The sequence below is a fragment of the Lissotriton helveticus genome, chromosome 10 (genome assembly GCF_964261635.1).
Source record: "Lissotriton helveticus chromosome 10, aLisHel1.1, whole genome shotgun sequence".
Lineage (NCBI taxonomy): Eukaryota > Metazoa > Chordata > Amphibia > Caudata > Salamandridae > Lissotriton > Lissotriton helveticus.
This window is the reverse complement of record NC_136071.1, coordinates 4,664,405-4,681,830: the sequence shown is the minus strand read 5'-3', so window position 1 is coordinate 4,681,830 and position 17,426 is coordinate 4,664,405. Positions and strand designations below refer to the sequence as shown.

The window sequence follows — 17,426 nt, the reverse complement described above, 5'->3', positions numbered from 1 at the left end:
TGCGTTTTGTAGTGCGTTTTGTAGTGCGTTTTGTAGTGCGTTTTGTAGTGCGTTTTGTAGTGCGTTTTGCAGTGCGTTTTGTAGTGTGTTTTGTAGTGGGTTGTGTAGTGTGTTTTATAGTGTGTTTTATAGTGTGTTTTGTAGTGGGTTTTGTAGTGGGTTTTGTAGTGGGTTTTGTAGTGGGTTTTGTCGTGCGTTTTGTAGTGCATTTTGTAGTACGTTTTGTAGTGTGTTTTGTAGTACGTTTTGCAGGACATTTTATACTACGTTTTGTAATGTGTTTCCTAGTACGTTTTGCAGTACGTTTTGTAGTGCATTTTGCAGTGCGTTTTGTAGTGCGTTTTGTAGTGCATGTTGTAGTGCGTTTTGTAGTACATGTTTTAGTGCGTTTTGTAGTGCGTTTTGTAGTGCGTTTTATAGGACGTTTTGTAGTACATGTTGTAGTGTGTTTTGTAGTACATTTGTAGTACTTTTTTAATACATGTTATAGTGCGTTTTGTAGTACGTTTTGTAGTGTGTTTTGTAGTGCGTTTTGTAATGTGTTTTCTAGTACGTTTTGTAGTGCGTTTTGCAGTGCGTTTTGCAGTGCGTTTGCAGTGCGTTTTGTAGTGCGTTTTGTAGTCTGTTTTGTAGTGCGTTTTGTAGTGCGTTTTGTAGTGTGTTTTGTAGTGTTTTGTAGTGTGTTTTGTAGTGTTTTGTAGTGTGTTTTGTAGTGTTTTGTAGTATGTTTTGTAGTGCGTTTTGTAGTACATTTGTAGTACATGTTGTAGTGCGTTTTGTAGTGCGTTTTGTAGTGTGTTTTGTAGTGTGTTTTGTAGTATGTTTTGTAGTGTGTTTTGTAGTACATTTTGTAGTATGTTTTGTAGTGCGTTTTGTAGTACATTTTGTAGTATGTTTTGTAGTACGTTTTGTAGTGCATTTTGTAGTGCGTTTTGTAGTGCGTTTTGTAGTACATTTTGTAGTGTGTGTTGTAGTATGTTTTGTAATACATGTTGTAGTGTGTTTTGTAGAGCGTTTTGTAGAGCGTTCTGTAGTGCATTTTGTAGTGCGTTTTGTAGTACATTTTGTAGTACGTTTTGTAGTACATTTTTGTGGTACATTTTGTAGTACGTTTTGTAGTGCGTTTTGTAGTGCGTTTTGTAGTACATGTTGTAGTACGGTTTTGTAGTGTGTTTTGTAGTGTGTTTTGTAGTGCGTTTTGTAGTACATGTTGTAGTACGGTTTTGTAGTGTGTTTTGTAGTGTGTTTTGTAGTGTGTTTTGTAGTGTGTTTTGTAGTGTGTTTTGTAGTGCGTTTTGTAGTGCGTTTTGTGGTGCGTTTTGAGGTACGTTTTGTAGTACGTTTTGTAGTATGTTTTGTAATGCGCTTTGTAGTACGTTTTGTAGTACGTTTTGTAGTGCGTTTTGTAGTGCGTTTTGTAGTGCGTTTTGTAGTGCGTTTTGTAGTGCGTTTTGTAGTGCGCTTTGTAGTACGTTTTGTAGTACGTTTTGTAGTGCGTTTTGTAGTGCGTTTTGTAGTGCGTTTTGTAGTGCGTTTTGTAGTACGTTTTGCAGTACGTTTTGTAATGTGTTTCGTAGTGGGTTGTGTAGTGTGTTTTGTAGTGTGTTTTGTAGTGGGTTTTGTAGTGGGTTTTGTCGTGCGTTTTGTAGTGCATTTTTTAGTACGTTTTGTAGTGTGTTTTGTAGTACGTTTTGCAGGACATTTTATACTACATTTTGTAATGTGTTTCCTAGTACGTTTTGCAGTACGTTTTGTAGTGCGTTTTGCAGTGCGTTTTGTAGTGCGTTTTGTAGTGCATGTTGTAGTACGGTTTTGTAGTGTGTTTTGTAGTGTGTTTTGTAGTGTGTTTTGTAGTGTTTTTTGTAGTGTGTTTTGTAGTGTGTTTTGTAGTGCGTTTTGCAGTGCGTTTTGTAGTGCGTTTTGTAGTGCATGTTGTAGTGCGTTTTGTAGTACATGTTGTAGTGCGTTTTGTAGTGCGTTTTGTAGTGCGTTTTATAGGACGTTTTGTAGTACATGTTGTAGTGTGTTTTGTAGTACATTTGTAGTACTTTTTTAATACATGTTATAGTGCGTTTTGTAGTACGTTTTGTAGTGTGTTTTGTAGTGCGTTTTGTAATGTGTTTTCTAGTACGTTTTGTAGTGCGTTTTGCAGTGTGTTTGCAGTGCGTTTTGTAGTGCGTTTTGTAGTCTATTTTGTAGTGTGTTTTGTAGTGCGTTTTGTAGTACATGTTGTAGTTCGTTTTGTAGTGTGTTTTGTAGTGTTTTGTAGTGTGTTTTGTAGTGTTTTGTAGTGTGTTTTGTAGTGTTTTGTAGTATGTTTTGTAGTGCGTTTTGTAGTACATTTGTAGTACATGTTGTAGTGCGTTTTGTAGTGTGTTTTGTAGTGTGTTTTGTAGTATGTTTTGTAGTGCGTTTTGTAGTACATTTTTTAGTATGTTTTGTAGTACGTTTTGTAGTGCATTTTGTAGTGCGTTTTGTAGTGCGTTTTGTAGTACATTTTGTAGTGCGTGTTGTAGTATGTTTTGTAATACATGTTGTAGTGTGTTTTGTAGAGCGTTTTGTAGAGCGTTTTGTAGTGCATTTTGTAGTGCGTTTTGTAGTACATTTTGTAGTACGTTTTGTAGTACATTTTTGTGGTACGTTTTGTAGTACGTTTTGTAGTGCGTTTTGTAGTGCGTTTTGTAGTACATGTTGTAGTACGGTTTTGTAGTGTGTTTTGTAGTGTGTTTTGTAGTGCGTTTTGTAGTACATGTTGTAGTACGGTTTTGTAGTGTGTTTTGTAGTGTGTTTTGTAGTGTGTTTTGTAGTGTTTTTTGTAGTGTGTTTTGTAGTGTGTTTTGTAGTGCGTTTTGTAGTACGTTTTGTAGTGTTTTGTAGTGCGTTTTGTAGTGCGTTTTGTAGTGCGTTTTGTAGTGTGTTTTGCAGTACGGTTTTGTAGTGCGTTTTGTAGTGCGTTTTGTAGTGCGTTTTGTAGTACGTTTTGTAGTACGTTTTGTAGTACATGTAGTGCGTTTTGTAGTGCGTTTTGTAGTACATGTTGTAGTGCGTTTTGTAGTACATTTGTAGTACATGTTGTAGTGCGTTTTGTAGTGCGTTTTGTATTGTGTTTTGTAGTGTGTTTTGTAGTGTGTTTTGTAGTGTGTTTTGTAGTGTGTTTTGTAGTACGTTTTGTGGTACATGGTGTAGTGCGTTTTGTAGTACCGTTTTGTAGTGCGTTTTTTTGTGCGTTTTGTAGTGCGTTTTGTAGTGCGCTTTGTAGTGCGCTTTGTAGTAAGTATGGGCGAAATCGAATCCGCAATCTGCAAAGTCTTTGGTTTTTGCGTGTTTCCCGGGGTTTTTTGCGTGTTCGCGGGGCTTTTTGCGTGTTCGCGGGCCGCTTGCATTCCGAAGTTACCCATGCGGTTGTGTATGGGCACCGCACCCTCTGGTTCACCACTGCCACCCTCTGGTTCATCACTGCCACCCTCTGGTTCACCCCTGCCATCCTCTGGTTCAGCTCTGCCACCCTCTGGTTCACCACTGCCACCCTCTGGTTCACCCCTGCCACCCTCTGGTTCACCCCTGCCACCCTCTGGTTCACCACTGCTACCCTCTGGTTCATCACAGCACCCTCTGGTTCACCCCTGCCACCCTCTGGTACAGCACTGTCACCCTCTGGTTCACCACTGCTACCCTCTGGTTCACCACTGCCACCCTCTTGTTCATCACAGCACCTCTGGTTCACCACTGCCACCCTCTGGTTCACCACTGCCACCCTCTGGTTCACCACTGCCACCCTCTGGTTCACCACTGCCACCCTCTGGTTCATCACTGCCACCCTCTGGTTCATCACAGCACCTCTGGTTCACCACTGTCACCCTCTGGTTAACCACTGTCACCCTCTGGTTCAGCACTGCCACCCTCTGGTTCACCACTGCCACCCTCTGGTTCACCACTGCCACCCTCTGGTTCACCACTGCCACCCTCTGGTTCATCATAGCACCTCTGGTTCACCACTGCCACCCTCTGGTTAACCACTGTCACCCTCTGGTTCACCACTGCCAACCTCTGGTTCACCCATGCCACCCTCTGGTTCACCACTGCCACCCTCTGGTTCACCCCTGCCACCATCTGGTTCATCACTGCCACCCTCTGGTTCACCCCTGCCACCCTCTGGTTCACCCCTGCCACCCTCTGGTTCAGCACTGCCACCCTCTGGTTCACCACTGCCACCCTCTACCGAGACCTTTTGTGACGCAGCGGCAGCACAAAAGATGCGCCATGGTGCTGGGTATTCACAACGTGACGCATCTGAGAGATGCGTCACGTTGTAAAGCCCTGCGCCATAAGGAGGCGTTCTGGCGCAGGGGAGGGCGTTCCTGCGCAGGAACGCCTCCTAAAAGTGGCTGAGTGAAATCTACAAGAATTCACTCAGTCACTTTTAGGCCAATGCTGCGTCAAAACCCTGCGCCTGCTTGTAGCAGCCGCAAGGCTTGATGCAGCATTGGGGAGATAATGCCCCCCAGAGCATTGCTGGAGCTGCGTCGCAAGCGCGACGCAGCTCCAGCAATGCGCTGCTTTTACGGCACAGATGCGTGACGCATCTGTGCCGTTTTTGCCACATGGTGCGCCGCATTGTAAATGCGGCGCACCATGGGTGGCGGAGCTGCGGCGCACAATAACTAGCGCATCCCTGGGGATGCACCAGATATTGTAAATCTGCCCTATACATTTAGCCAACGAGGGAGCACTTACTGATTAGACAATAGAAAGTACTCCAGTTGAGTAGAGGTATTGCACAAAAAGGTGGCATCTTCGTGGACAATTCAAAAAGTGGGGGTGGTGATGGACAGAGTATCTGAATTAAACAGAACACTCGTACCCAGTCAAAAGATCAGGGCTTGATCCATCACCGTTTTTTAGCTCACTGCACCATCCCAGCTCAGAACCTGGCTACATGCAAATTAGTCTGACCCAGGCCCAGTGCATCATGGGAACAGGGCAGACCAAACTACCAAGCCAATTCTTTACTGGAAAGGAAACAAGCTTCCGGGGACCGGTTTCTGGCATTGCAGCCGTCTTCAGCCCGGCTTGCTTGAATCCTGATGGTGCAGTGAGCAAGGGACTCACATCTGAGTATACCCTGCCACACTTGTGGTGGCTAAAACGATTCAAAAAGTGGGGGTGGTGATGGACAGAGTATCTGAATTAAACAGAACACTCGTACCCAGTCAAAAGATCAGGGCTTGATCCATCACCGTTTTTTAGCTCACTGCACCATCCCAGCTCAGAACCTGGCTACATGCAAATTAGTCTGACCCTGGCCCAGTGCATCATGGGAACAGGGCAGACCAAACTACCAAGCCAATTCTTTACTGGAAAGGAAACAAGCTTCCGGGGACCGGTTTCTGGCATTGCAGCCGTCTTCGGCCCGGCTTGCTTGAATCCTGATGGTGCAGTGAGCAAGGGACTCACATCTGAGTATACCCTGCCACACCTGTGGTGGCTAAAACGATTCTGAACTGGGATGGTGTAGTGAGCTAAAAAACGGTGATGGATCAAGCCCTGATCTTTTGACTAGGTATGAGTGTTCTGTTTAATTCAGATGCTCTGTCCATCACCACCCCCTTTTCTGAATCGCCTCCTTGTGTTTGCTTGTTATAAGAGCCTGGTCTGGTGTTCAGTGGTATCCACTTGAAAATCTTGCGCAATGATGAGGCGATGCGAAGGCGTAGATGTGTCACTGGTGGTCAAGTTCTAAGGCGTCCCGGGGGTTGTTGTCGAAGATTAGGACTTCGGTTTTGTCTGTGTTGAGCTGGAGGCAGTTGTTTTTCATCCAAGCAGCGATGTTGCTCACGCCGTCGGCGCAGTTTGCTTTGGCGGTGCCGGTTGAGTCGGAAAGGGCGAGGATGAGCGGTGTGTCATGGGCGTCGTCGGATTCTGTGTTGATGCCATGAGCTCTGACGACCGGGTTGGATTGGGATCAAAAATAGGCCGGGGCTCCCAAAAAAGTGGGTCACATTTGCGGATTGCGCCATTTCGCATAACTCTGCTCCGGTGTTTCAAATATTATAAACAGAAGGTGGGGTTTCTCTAAGAGAGGCGTGTTTCTAACTTCACTGACATAAAAAAAGTATGTTGCCAGGACTCCTTGTGCACAGATTAGTGCACACTGGTGAACCACATGTGAATATAAGCAAGGCCACATCCGCTCAGGCCCCCTGCCCCGGCCCAATCATGATTAGGGCTTCCGATGTTCCATTTTTACTGATTTTTACAGATAAATACGGACAGAAAACAGTGTGTTTCCGGTCTGTATTTATTTTTTTAAAGCGGAAAAATACTGAAATTGATGCTTCTTGTGAGAAACTCACCGTGCTGTCTTTCATTAATTCTTGGCAACAGCAGAGCAGGCAGACAGCACGGAGGGTTAAAACACAGGACGAGAGTTCCTTAAATCTGGGCATATATAAACATATATTTGTAGTATGTTGCTAATATGTACCTGTGAGTGTGGTCTTTTGTTATACGTGGCTGCTTAGTTTGCATCGATGTTTGAGTGCACGTCGAATAGTCCTATAAATGCCATGTTACAGCTACATTTATTCTTGAAACACACAATAAATGTGGGTAAATACCAATAAGATGCCAAAATATAAATATGGATAAATACAGACAGTGCTGATAAAAAATAAATACCATAAAACCGGGAGCCCTAATCATAAATCATTAATGGGCCGGCCAGCGAGGTGTTGGGAATGCAACCTCCGCCCATTGGTAAAAGAGCGGTGTTAGAGTCCCATCTGCCTCCGGACGGCCGCTCAGGCCACCTCTGGACTGCTGGCGGCATCCGAACAGCACAGACACAGGTCAGATCGGCCACCAGGGTGGGCAAAATAGCAGCCCATAGCTACCAATCAGATACCGTCCCATTGCCCGAGTGTCCGTCCTACCAATCCGATCCTGTCTGACCATGTCCGCGAGGAGCATCATGTAGACGTTGAAGAGTGTTGGGCCGAGCGACGATCCTTGAGGGACTCTGCAGATGACTTTCTTGGGTTCTGAGGTGTGGGGGAAAGTCTAACTCACTGGGTTCTGTCCGTGAGGAAGGAAGATATCCAATTCCAATTGCTGAGCTGCTGTTTGGCGATGAAGGAGGTGTCCGGCTGCTCAGGGCAGTTCGTACCGGTAAGCTGTGGGTCGAATGTGTTGTAGATCTGGGCAGTCTTCTGTTCAAAGAAGTTTGATAGTTTGTTGAAGAGTGCTTGGGATGGGATGGTGTCGTCGTTGGAAGCTGCGAGATTGGAGAAATACTTAACAATGGTGAAGAGTTCTTTCCTGTTGGCTTTGAGTCTTGGAGTTAGGGCCTTTTTCTTTGTGTCTCATAGTTGTTGAGGGTAGAGGTTGAGGACAGCTTTATATGTGGATCTTGCGGTGGTGTTTTTGTTGAGTCTCCATTTTCAATTAAGTTGTTTGCAGTCGATTGGACTCTCCGAGGCCGTTCGAGTATCAGCTGGGCCCTCCTATACCTCCCCTATGAGGTAGTCGCTCTTTTGATTCCTCTGCTGGGTGACCATGATTTTCATTGTTAAACAAACCCATTCACTGAAAGAAGCTGCCCTTCCCCCCTTCAAAGCCACCGTCCTAAACACCAAATTCAACTCGCAAAAGAAGCGGCCCGAAGGTTAACCAATGGCGGACGTACTCAAGTTCTGTCGCAAAACAAAAAGTCAACACATCACTGAAAAATAACCACAAAGTGACTATTGATGTGGGTTCACCTCAGGGCACATCAGAGAAGCAGCAGCGCTAGGCATGAGTGACGCATCGATCAGGCGATGGATATGGGGGAAGCGAGTTAACTCCGTGGCGGCCGACGCGTATTAACAGCGGGCGGGTGGGGAGCGTGGGTGCAGCGGGGCTAACACAGGGGGAGGGTAAGAAAACGTACCTCACGCTGCTTCTGCCGCCTTGGAGATCCTCTGGTTCCTGGTCCCAGCAGGCACTGGGGCAGCAGCGGCCTCCCTGTGCAATCCCCGCGCTGCTCTCATGTTATGGTTTAACGCTCGCTCTGGCACAGGGAGCCGGTGCTGGTTCTACAACCCAGCTGTGCAATGCAGCTGGGTGGAGAAACCTAACTGCGCGTGTCTGTTTGGCTGGACTAAGACGGTCGGCCAAACAGACCTGCACTGCACAGTTAGTTGTGCACATCACTCCGCCACGCCATGGCTCGGCCCCGCCCCACACACGCTGTGTCAGCCAGCGGCCGAAAAATGAAACAATATTGCTTTATTTTTCAGCTGCTGGCTTAGTCAGTGAGGCTACACCCCTCTGCCACTGCGGAGGAGCCGCCACTGAGTTTGCTGATCCAACGTGACCTCTAAGTGACCTTGAGTACAGTTGACCCTGACTTACTGCTCAATACGCTCTACACTCATCCTTTGTGTCGCGGAGGGGGGAGGGGCAGACTGAAATCCCACCTGAGGATGAACGACACTCACTCTCAGCCAATGATCACTCCCTTCAACAAAGCGCTTTGAAGCTCAGGCAGAGTTCCTAACATCCTCAGCCTCATCTCAAATATGCAGAAGACTCACAAACACAAATTTACCCAAAATCCATTGAGAAACTATAAAGCACGTACATGAAGGATTGTTTGATTCAAATACAGCCTGGGGGGACCCCCTGCAAACACCGCGCCCCACCCTCACCTCTCCAAGGTGCAGAGTCCTTCGGCTCCTGCGTGACGCGAGTCTAAACCTTGACCCCGCGTTAACGCTCTTGCAGAGATTGTGCACAATTTACTGAGACTCATAGTCAATTAACATGACACATGAGGGTTGAAAACAAGCATTGGCTGTACCACAGGTCCTTGCTGTAATGTAAATGTAAATTGATACTTGTATAGCGCACTACTCACCCGCAAGGGTCTCAAGGCGCTTTTACGAATACCGCTGTGGAACCCATCCTGGCTTTCCCTGTGAGGTGTCCACTCCTGGGCACCCCCAAGGTGGAGGCCAGGCATCCTTCGCGTTGTGGAGATAAAGCAAGCTTTTGCCCAGAGTTGCAGAGTGGGACCCATGATTAGAATAGGCACCGAGGCGAGAATTATCAGATCCGGGGAATTGAGTTCAAGACCCGCCGAGGCGGGGAATTGAACCCTGGTCCCGGGCTAGACCTCTGCATCAGGGTCTGCCGCTCTAACCATTGAGCCACACTTCTTGCTGGAATATCATCGCCCAGTATCCGCGTAGATACTGCGAGTAGTCTTCGGTTCAACAGCTACAGGATTACTTCTATTCACCATTCCAAGCTCCAAAACCCCTCTTCAAGATGGCTGCCCTTATTAACTCCTTTACCGTGGCGCAAATTCCGCCGCGGTGCGGGAGTTCTGAAGAGTGGGCGGGGCCGCGTCGGCCAACGGACATGCGCAGCACTACCGAGGTAGTGCTTGCGACGGCCCTTAGCCGACATGCGCACCGAAGGAGTTAATCTGGTTACTGCTATCCCGCAATCCAAGCTTCAATCAGACCCCCAGGATATTGCGGCATGGATTAGCAAATTTAGCGGCACAAATATGGAAATTTAGCGCCACTTTATTTGACTCATAATCATTCCTTTTCAGCCTGAAATCAATAGAAACTGTTTAAGCAGAGAATTCCACTTTGCAAAAGGTATGTTTAACCCCTTCCCTGCTCATGACGGAACCACGCTGTCATGAGCCACGGACGCCGTGTGCTCATGACAGCGTGGTGCCGTCATGCTGGGGCCGCTCCGCCCACGCGGCACTGATTCCCGCCTGTGCGGCAAATTAGTGAGTGGACGGAGTCGTGACAGAACCACGCCGTCATGAGCACAGCGCGCCCGTGGCTCCTGACGGCGCGGTTCCGTCACGAGCATGGCGGCGCCGCGCTACCCCTCTTCCACCCGCCGTGCCGCGGCGGAATTACCGCTTCGGCCAAGGAGTTAAAGTGTCTGCAGCTCCACGGAAGCACAGCTCCAGTCCTCACCTCATGGGAGGGAGCTGTATTTCTCCCCGGGTTGTTCTAGTGCCCATGTGCGCACCTCTGCCCGGGCACCGCTGCCTCTGGATAGGTAAGGCCGGACACTTCTTCCACAGGAACCCTCGGGCACAGGATCATCGTGGCTGATCCAAATAAGTGAGACAGACGGCATAGGGAGGTCACCACCTGCTTACCTGGTTTAGTCCTCATAAGTCGACTTGAGCATACATACACCTAACACCCTGGTACTATTCCTCGTGCCGCTAAACTTGCTAATCCATGCCACAATACCCTGGGGGCGGTCTGACTAGAGGAGCGAATTGAAAGATCTGTTGAAACGTGAGCTGTAAAGCAAGCTGGTTCCAGCTCCCCCTTGAAGGTGAAGAGGTCATCACGAGCTCATCAGGAGGAGTGTTGTGATGGGAGCAAAAAATGTAAGGAATTCTGCCACGCGTGGGGTGTTCCCCAGGCCGCAGGAAAGGGTCCATCCTATGTGAACTTGTCTTCGGCCTACCTTCTGTATTTGATCTGTTTCAGGCATGAAAGTTCAACTATAATTCTATGCAAAATGTAGAAATTGACTATTCATAGAACATGTGTTACTATTTCAAACTAGAAATCCTCTTCCTTGTGGCTAACCCTACGCCTCCCACCCTGCTAGTCACCTCGGACTTACCCTCTCGCATCATTAAGCTCTTCGAAGTTTCCACAGGGTACCTGGGGTAGTTTAGTTGTGGTCATTTTGGACTCTGCACTTTTTTTCATATTTATATTTATAGCGCAAACTCAACCCGAAGGTATCGATTGGAGCTTTACCTGAGCGCCAGTTACTTTACACAATGACGTATCATGTTTTTAGTGTTTAAGTGATTTGCCCAGAATCACAGGATGAAGAACCGATGCCGAGACTCGAACCGAGTTCTCCAGTTGCAGAGTCGGCAGTTTTGACCGTAAAGCCACATCCTGTCACCTTGCCTCACTCCCCACGCGCTGCGAAGCATGCAAGCAATGGCTTCCCTTGATTACAGTCACCGTAATCGAGGGTCTGTGCGCAGGGCCGGATTGGGAACCAAAACCTGGCCAAGTGGTCGGTCGACCCCCCGGGGTGGGGGGTAGAGGGTAGAGGGTGCGACCAAGCTCTTTGCCGGGGCCGGTTTTCGGACGATTTTGTTACATGCCAATTTTGCAGCTATGCTGCAATAGCTGCAAAATCGGCCCTGTAACAAAAACGACCTGCCCCCACCCTTGCGGCCCACCGGGGGATTGCCCGGCGCCCGCAACGGCCAGTCCGGCCCTGTCTGCGCCTTCCCCCTTTCTGGTTTTGAATGTAATTTGAGTCATCTCAAAGTATTTGACGTTTATGTGTCTCCAAATAATGAAAAAGACCCATGCTCGTGCACTGCCAGTCCCTTGCACGCGATAGATATTGTGTCGCAGATCGTTTTATTGACACCGTCCTTCAATAATATTTCGCCAGTTTTTTTGTCGCGATGCACGTGGAATTCTATGCCCGGCTGCGTCTCATGTATTCAATGCGACTAACAAACACACACGGTGTGAACAAGAAGTCTCAGGAAGGCGTCGTACAGTAATGGCTGAAAATATAATTCAAATCCCACAACATGTGGTTGTGCTCAGGACTGAACTGGAGACATTCCAATAGAAATACAACATATTTTCTAACATTGTTTAATCCCACATTTACTAAATGATTTTCAAATACTTTTTCTGGTTTTCTTGAATTTACATTAGCCCGAGTGTAAGTTTAATAAACCCTTACAGGGTATGTGCGCATCTCACAGCTTCGGCTTCCACAGAAGTGGGCGGCTGCCTCGTTGAGTAACTTTTGATCCGCCGACAGAGGCTGCTGCGGCTTCTCTAGATTAGGTTCAGAGGTCGGCGCGAATTCTAACAATACTGGAACCTTGTCTTGATGAAATGAGTACGGATGCTTTTACAGAGGGCACAGAGATGATGAGCTGGAGTGCCTTGTAAAAAAAAAATATATATATTGCGTTTTCCAACTTTCACGGGCAGTTTTGTAAAAATCGCGGCCTTTTTACAAAACTGCAGATTTCTCGATTTTTTTGCAAATCGTGAAATCCTGGAGGGTCCAATACCCCTCTTCAAGATGGCTGCCCTCGGAGAGGTCCTCAGTGTTGCAGTTACATGGTTACAGCTATCCACCATTCCAAGCTCCAAAACCCCTCTTCAAGATGGCTGCTCTCATAGTGCAGCAGCTAGATAGTTACTGCTATCCACCTTTCCAAACTTCCAAACCCCTCTTCAAGATGGCTGCTCTCATAGTGCAGCAGCTAGATGGTTACTGCTATCCATCATTCCAAGCGCCAAAACCCCTCTACAAGATGGCTGCCCTCAGAGAGCTCCTCGGTGTAGCAACCACATGGTTACTGTTATCCACCATTCCAAGCTCCAAAACCCCTCTTCAAGATGGCTGCTCTCATGGTGCCACAGCTAGATGATTACTGGTATCCACCATTCTAAACTCCAAAACCCCTTTTCAAGATGGCTACCCTCATGGTGCTGGCAACTGCTATTCTGCATTTCAAGCCCCAAAACCTCTCTCTACAAGATAGCTGCCATCAGAGCAGTCCTCGGTGCAGCAGCTACATTGTTACTGCTAGCCACCATTCCAAACTCCAAACCCCTCTTCAAGATGGCTGCCATTATTGTGCCAGTTAATGCTATCCCGCATTCCAACTTCAAAAGCCCCTCTTTAAGATTGTTGTCCTTAGAGCGGTCCTCTGTGCAGCAGCTAGATGGTTCCAGCTATCCACCATTCCATGCTCCAAAACCCCTCTTCAAGATGGCTGCTTTCATGGTGCAGCAGCTAGATGCTATCCCGCATTACAAGCTCCTTAACCCCTCTTCAAGATGGCTGCTTTAATGGTGCAGCAGCTGGATGCTATCACGCATTACAAGCTCCTTAACCCCTCTTCAAGATGGCTGCTTTAATGGTGCAGCAGCTGGATGCTATCCCGCATTACAAGCTCCTTAACCCCTCTTCAAGATGGCTGCTTTAATGGTACAGCAGCTAGATGCTATCCCGCATTACAAGCTCCTTAACCCCTCTTCAAGATGGCTGCTTTAATGGTGCAGCAGCTAGATGCTATCCCGCATTACAAGCTCCTTAACCCCTCTTCAAGATGGCTGCTTTAGTGGTGCAGCAGCTAGATGCTATCCCGCATTACAAGCTCCTTAACACCTCTTCAAGATGGCTGTTTTAATGGTGCAGCAGCTAGATGCTATCCCACATTACAAGCTCCTTAACCCCTCTTCAAGATGGCTGTGTTGCTCAGATATGAATTTACCCTAAAGAAATGAAAAGATAGGAGGCCTTTGGCAAAACACAAAAAAGTTGGTTTAATTAAATGCCGCGGCTGTGAGAGTCTCCACAGAATGCGTCTGCGGAAGTTTCTCGGTGTACAATGTTTTGGCTGGTTTTATACACATCTTATGACATACCATAAAAGAATTACTGTATTCTTAAGACATTACAGTTGTAAATTTAGCAATTTTGGTCATCTGATAAGGACACAGATAGCTCTTGACCTCAAGAAGAGCTAGTGTGGGCCAGTGTGTATGTGTCTAGATGTCCGGCATGAAGAACGCGCGATCACTACGTATTGTGTGCATGTTGTGTCCTGGTTGGCTGAGTGTTTCTATCTACATGTGGCATGTAGCATCGTGGTATTTTTGGAAAATGCAAGCCTTTGGCCAAACATGTTTTATTGGTGCCAATTATCGCGGACCTGTTTGTGGCGCAGCTATCAATCTGTGGGATGAATAAAGGTATTCCCTGGGAGTGCGTTTATCTTTGGTTTAAGAGAGGCCCCACCTGTGACCTGTTATTTGATAGGTGTGGGTACGGGTTGCAGGGCCTGTCTGACCGCATATCTCTGACTCGGGGTCGATGGGGAGGTCACCTTGGGTCAATCTGACAGTAATGGTAAGAGTTCACTGGAACTCCCAAAAATAATTTGGCAGTCACTGGTGTCGTTTTTATCGACATTCGCAATAGCCTGTGAGCAGTTGTCATAGCGTACACTGGTATTGTTTTTACTGATATTGCCGTAGTTATTTATTCCTAGATCCTGACGTACATTGACATCGCTTTTACTGGTACGCCATTGGCGTGTGTACATGGATTATGGCACACGTTGTCATTGCTTCTGCCGTTATCATCCCTGCTGTGCAGGGATAGATAATGACATCCATCGACATTGTATTTATGAGCGTTGATATTGTAATAGGGTCACAGGTTATGGCCTACACTGGTTTTAAGTTTATCGGTATTGTCGCTGTCGGGCCTACACACATCATGGTACTCATTTAGACCGTATTTACCTATTCCAACAGCTGCTTTCATGGTGTAGCAGCTAGATGGTTACTGCTATACACCATTCCAAGCTCCAAAACCCCTATTCAAGATGGCCGCCCTCATGGTGATGGTTACTGCTATCCTCCAAAACCCCTATTCAAGATGGCCGCCCTCATGGTGATGGCTACTGGTATACACCATTCAAAGCTCCAAAACCCCTATTCAAGATGGCCGCCCTCATGGTGATGGTTACTGCTATCCTCCATTCCCAGCTCCAAAACCCCTCTTCAAGATAGCCACCCTCATGGTGATGGTTACTGCTATCCACCGTTCCTAGCTCCGAACCCCCCGCCCCTGCCCAGGAAAACATTCTACCTAAACAGCTGTTGCCAACCCCCATCCAGTATGCCACCAATCTCTATCCTACACCCTCTCATTAATTGCAGCCCCCCAAGGCTGGAGCGCTTACATCACAGCTCAGGTGACCCCCCTCAAATCTTGTACTTTTACCTTCCTGAATGTTTTACTCCCACAAGCCAGGGCTTTAAAATATGTATTCCGCTTCCGTCAAAGTAAATCAAAATGTAAATATTTATTTGTGCAGACCTTCGTAATATTGTTTTATTACCTGAATGTATATGTTTATTTGAACATTTGCATGTAAGAAACACATCTGTAAAGGGCCTATCAATCCCTGGAGTAACGTCCAGGCACAGAAGAAAACTTGAAAGTAAATTCTGTCTCTGTAATGGCTGCCCCTGTAATGCCTGCCTCTGTAATGGCTGCCTCTGTGATGCCTGCCCCTGTAATGCCTGCCTCTGTAATGGCTGCCTCTGTGATGCCTGCTTCTGTGATGCCTGCCTCTGTAATGACTGCCTCTGTGATGCCTGCCTCTGTAATGGCTGTCTCTGTGATGCCTGCCTCTGTAATGGCTGCCTCTGTGATGCCTGCCTCTGTAATGGCTTCCTCTGTGATTGACGGTCCTCATGTGTAACCCTCTTCTCTCTTGCAGCCAGCTTCATGCGCAGACACGGGTGTCATGGCAGCCCGCCGGGTGCTCCGCCTGCTGACCCTTGTGGGGTGCTGCTGTTGGGTGCTGTCGAGCCTTCCGACCACGGCCCGCGTCCACCTGTCCTACAAAGGTAAGGCAACCTCTAGCCCTTGTGGAGTGCTACGCCATGGTGGATTCCACCATTTAGACCTAGACATGCGTCCACCTGTCCTACAAATGTAAGGCGACCTCTGACCCTTCTGCGGTGCTACCCCAGGGTGGACTCCACCATTTAAACCTAGACACGCGTCCACCTGTCCTACAAATGTAAGGCGACCTCTGACCCTTGTGCGGTGCTACCCCAGGGTGGACTCCACCATTTAAACCTAGACACGCGTCCACCTGTCCTACAAATGTAAGGCGACCTCTGACCCTTGTGCGGTGCTACCCCAGGGTGGACTCCACCATTTAAACCTAGACACGCGTCCACCTGTCCTACAAATGTAAGGCGACCTCTGACCCTTGTGCGGTGCTACCCCAGGGTGGCTTCCACCATTTAGACCTAGACACGCGTCCACCTGTCCTACAAATGTGAGACGACCTCTGACCCTTGTGGGGTGCTGCTGTTGGGTGATGTCGATCCTTCTGACCATGGCCCACGTCCGCCTGTCCTATAAAGTTAAGGCGACCTCTGACCCTTGTGCGGTGCTACACCAGGGTGGCTTCCACCATTTAGACCTCAACACACGTCCACCTGTCCTACAAATGTAAGGTCGCCAAGAGAGGCTGCCCGAGTCCCTCAAATCCACCATTGTTATGGGGGGGGGAGGGGTGCTTGGGAGAACCAGGACTTATCGATCCCTATCCCACCCTATTTGGTCCTGATCCCCAATCATTGATCACCAGCACCGTTGCACTTTACGCGTAATTTTGCACGTAGCGTAAGGCTATGTTAACCTCACATCATTGAAGACTTGCGTTGTCATGGCGAGCGGCTAGGGAGAACCAGGACTCATCGGCTCTCTATCCCGCCCTTTTGGGTCTGGTGTTACCACGACTGAATATTACACTGTCGCACTTTACACGTAGCTTTGCACGTAAGTGTAATATGAAATGATTAATAGTTAGATGCCGTAGCTTCATGTGCATATAGAAACCTAAACATGGCGGCGCCTTGTGTGTGTCGTGGTATCTTGGGGGCGGTGAGGATTGATTTTGAGGAGAAATGTACCCTGGAGTCTTGTAAGTAGTAGGCACCGTACTCTATAACACTGAAGGCGCTAGGGCTCAGGGTCCTGGTCTTGACTCTTTAGAAGTTAACTTGAGGTGTCTGATGGTTGATTGTCTTTTACCTTCTTCCTTCTTTTTACTGATTTATTTGTGAAGCTAATTCGTATATTTGAACAATGTTTATGGTTTTTAATGACTCGTAAATGTTTCCTTACCTTGCACCCCCCTTGTACCCCAGATGCAGCAGATGTGCACACACCACGCACCCCTTGTCCTGCACCCCTCTTGTACCCCAGATGCAGACGCGGGCTCCTACTCCTGAAATGTGTTGTTTTCCGATCACAAACCTCTCATTTTTAGGTCGAGCCTGGGGAGCGCACGCGCTGCTGTGCGAGCCATGCTGTATTGAGGGATGGCATAGAAGCTCCGCCCATTTCCCCGCCCTTCTTTCCAATTGGCTCCTGTCACTGTCCTTGCAAAATTGTTGCTTTTCATTTGTGAATAGGCTTAGTAGTCCCTCCTTGGTAGCGCTGTGCCTGCATTTGTAACCTCTCTTAACGGCTGGACCTTTTACTTGTGTCGTTACACGTCTGCTTTATAAGTCGGTGAGCACTGTTTTCTTTAATCCTCGCCTCGTCCAGGCCGCGGGGTGCTTAAGTCCTGCTGTGGGAAGCTGCCCTTGGGCGAGGGCCTGTCTCTAAACACATAGCTGTTTCTCGTTAATACAATTCACGGAGATTTAATTCATAGGCATACTCCTTGTCACTTCATACAGAGGGCGCGGGATCAAATTGTTTTAATTTTTTTTTCACATGAAAGCTGATCACAGTGCCCACTTCAGGGACACCGCGCTCTCTGTTTCAGCTTTCCAATGCAATAG

At 47.6% G+C, this 17,426-nt stretch overlaps 1 protein-coding gene across 1 annotated transcript in view; it reads left to right on the top strand.

Annotated features, from left to right (window-relative positions):
• LOC144785725 (semaphorin-3F-like) overlaps positions 1-17,426 on the top strand; it is a 472,039-nt gene that overhangs the window by 108,710 nt on the left and 345,903 nt on the right. Inside the window, exon 2 of the mRNA XM_078664515.1 lies at positions 15,338-15,467. Within this exon, the coding sequence (XP_078520641.1) occupies positions 15,365-15,467 (103 nt within the window). The 5' untranslated portion in view covers positions 15,338-15,364. The remainder of the gene's footprint in view (positions 1-15,337; positions 15,468-17,426) is intronic.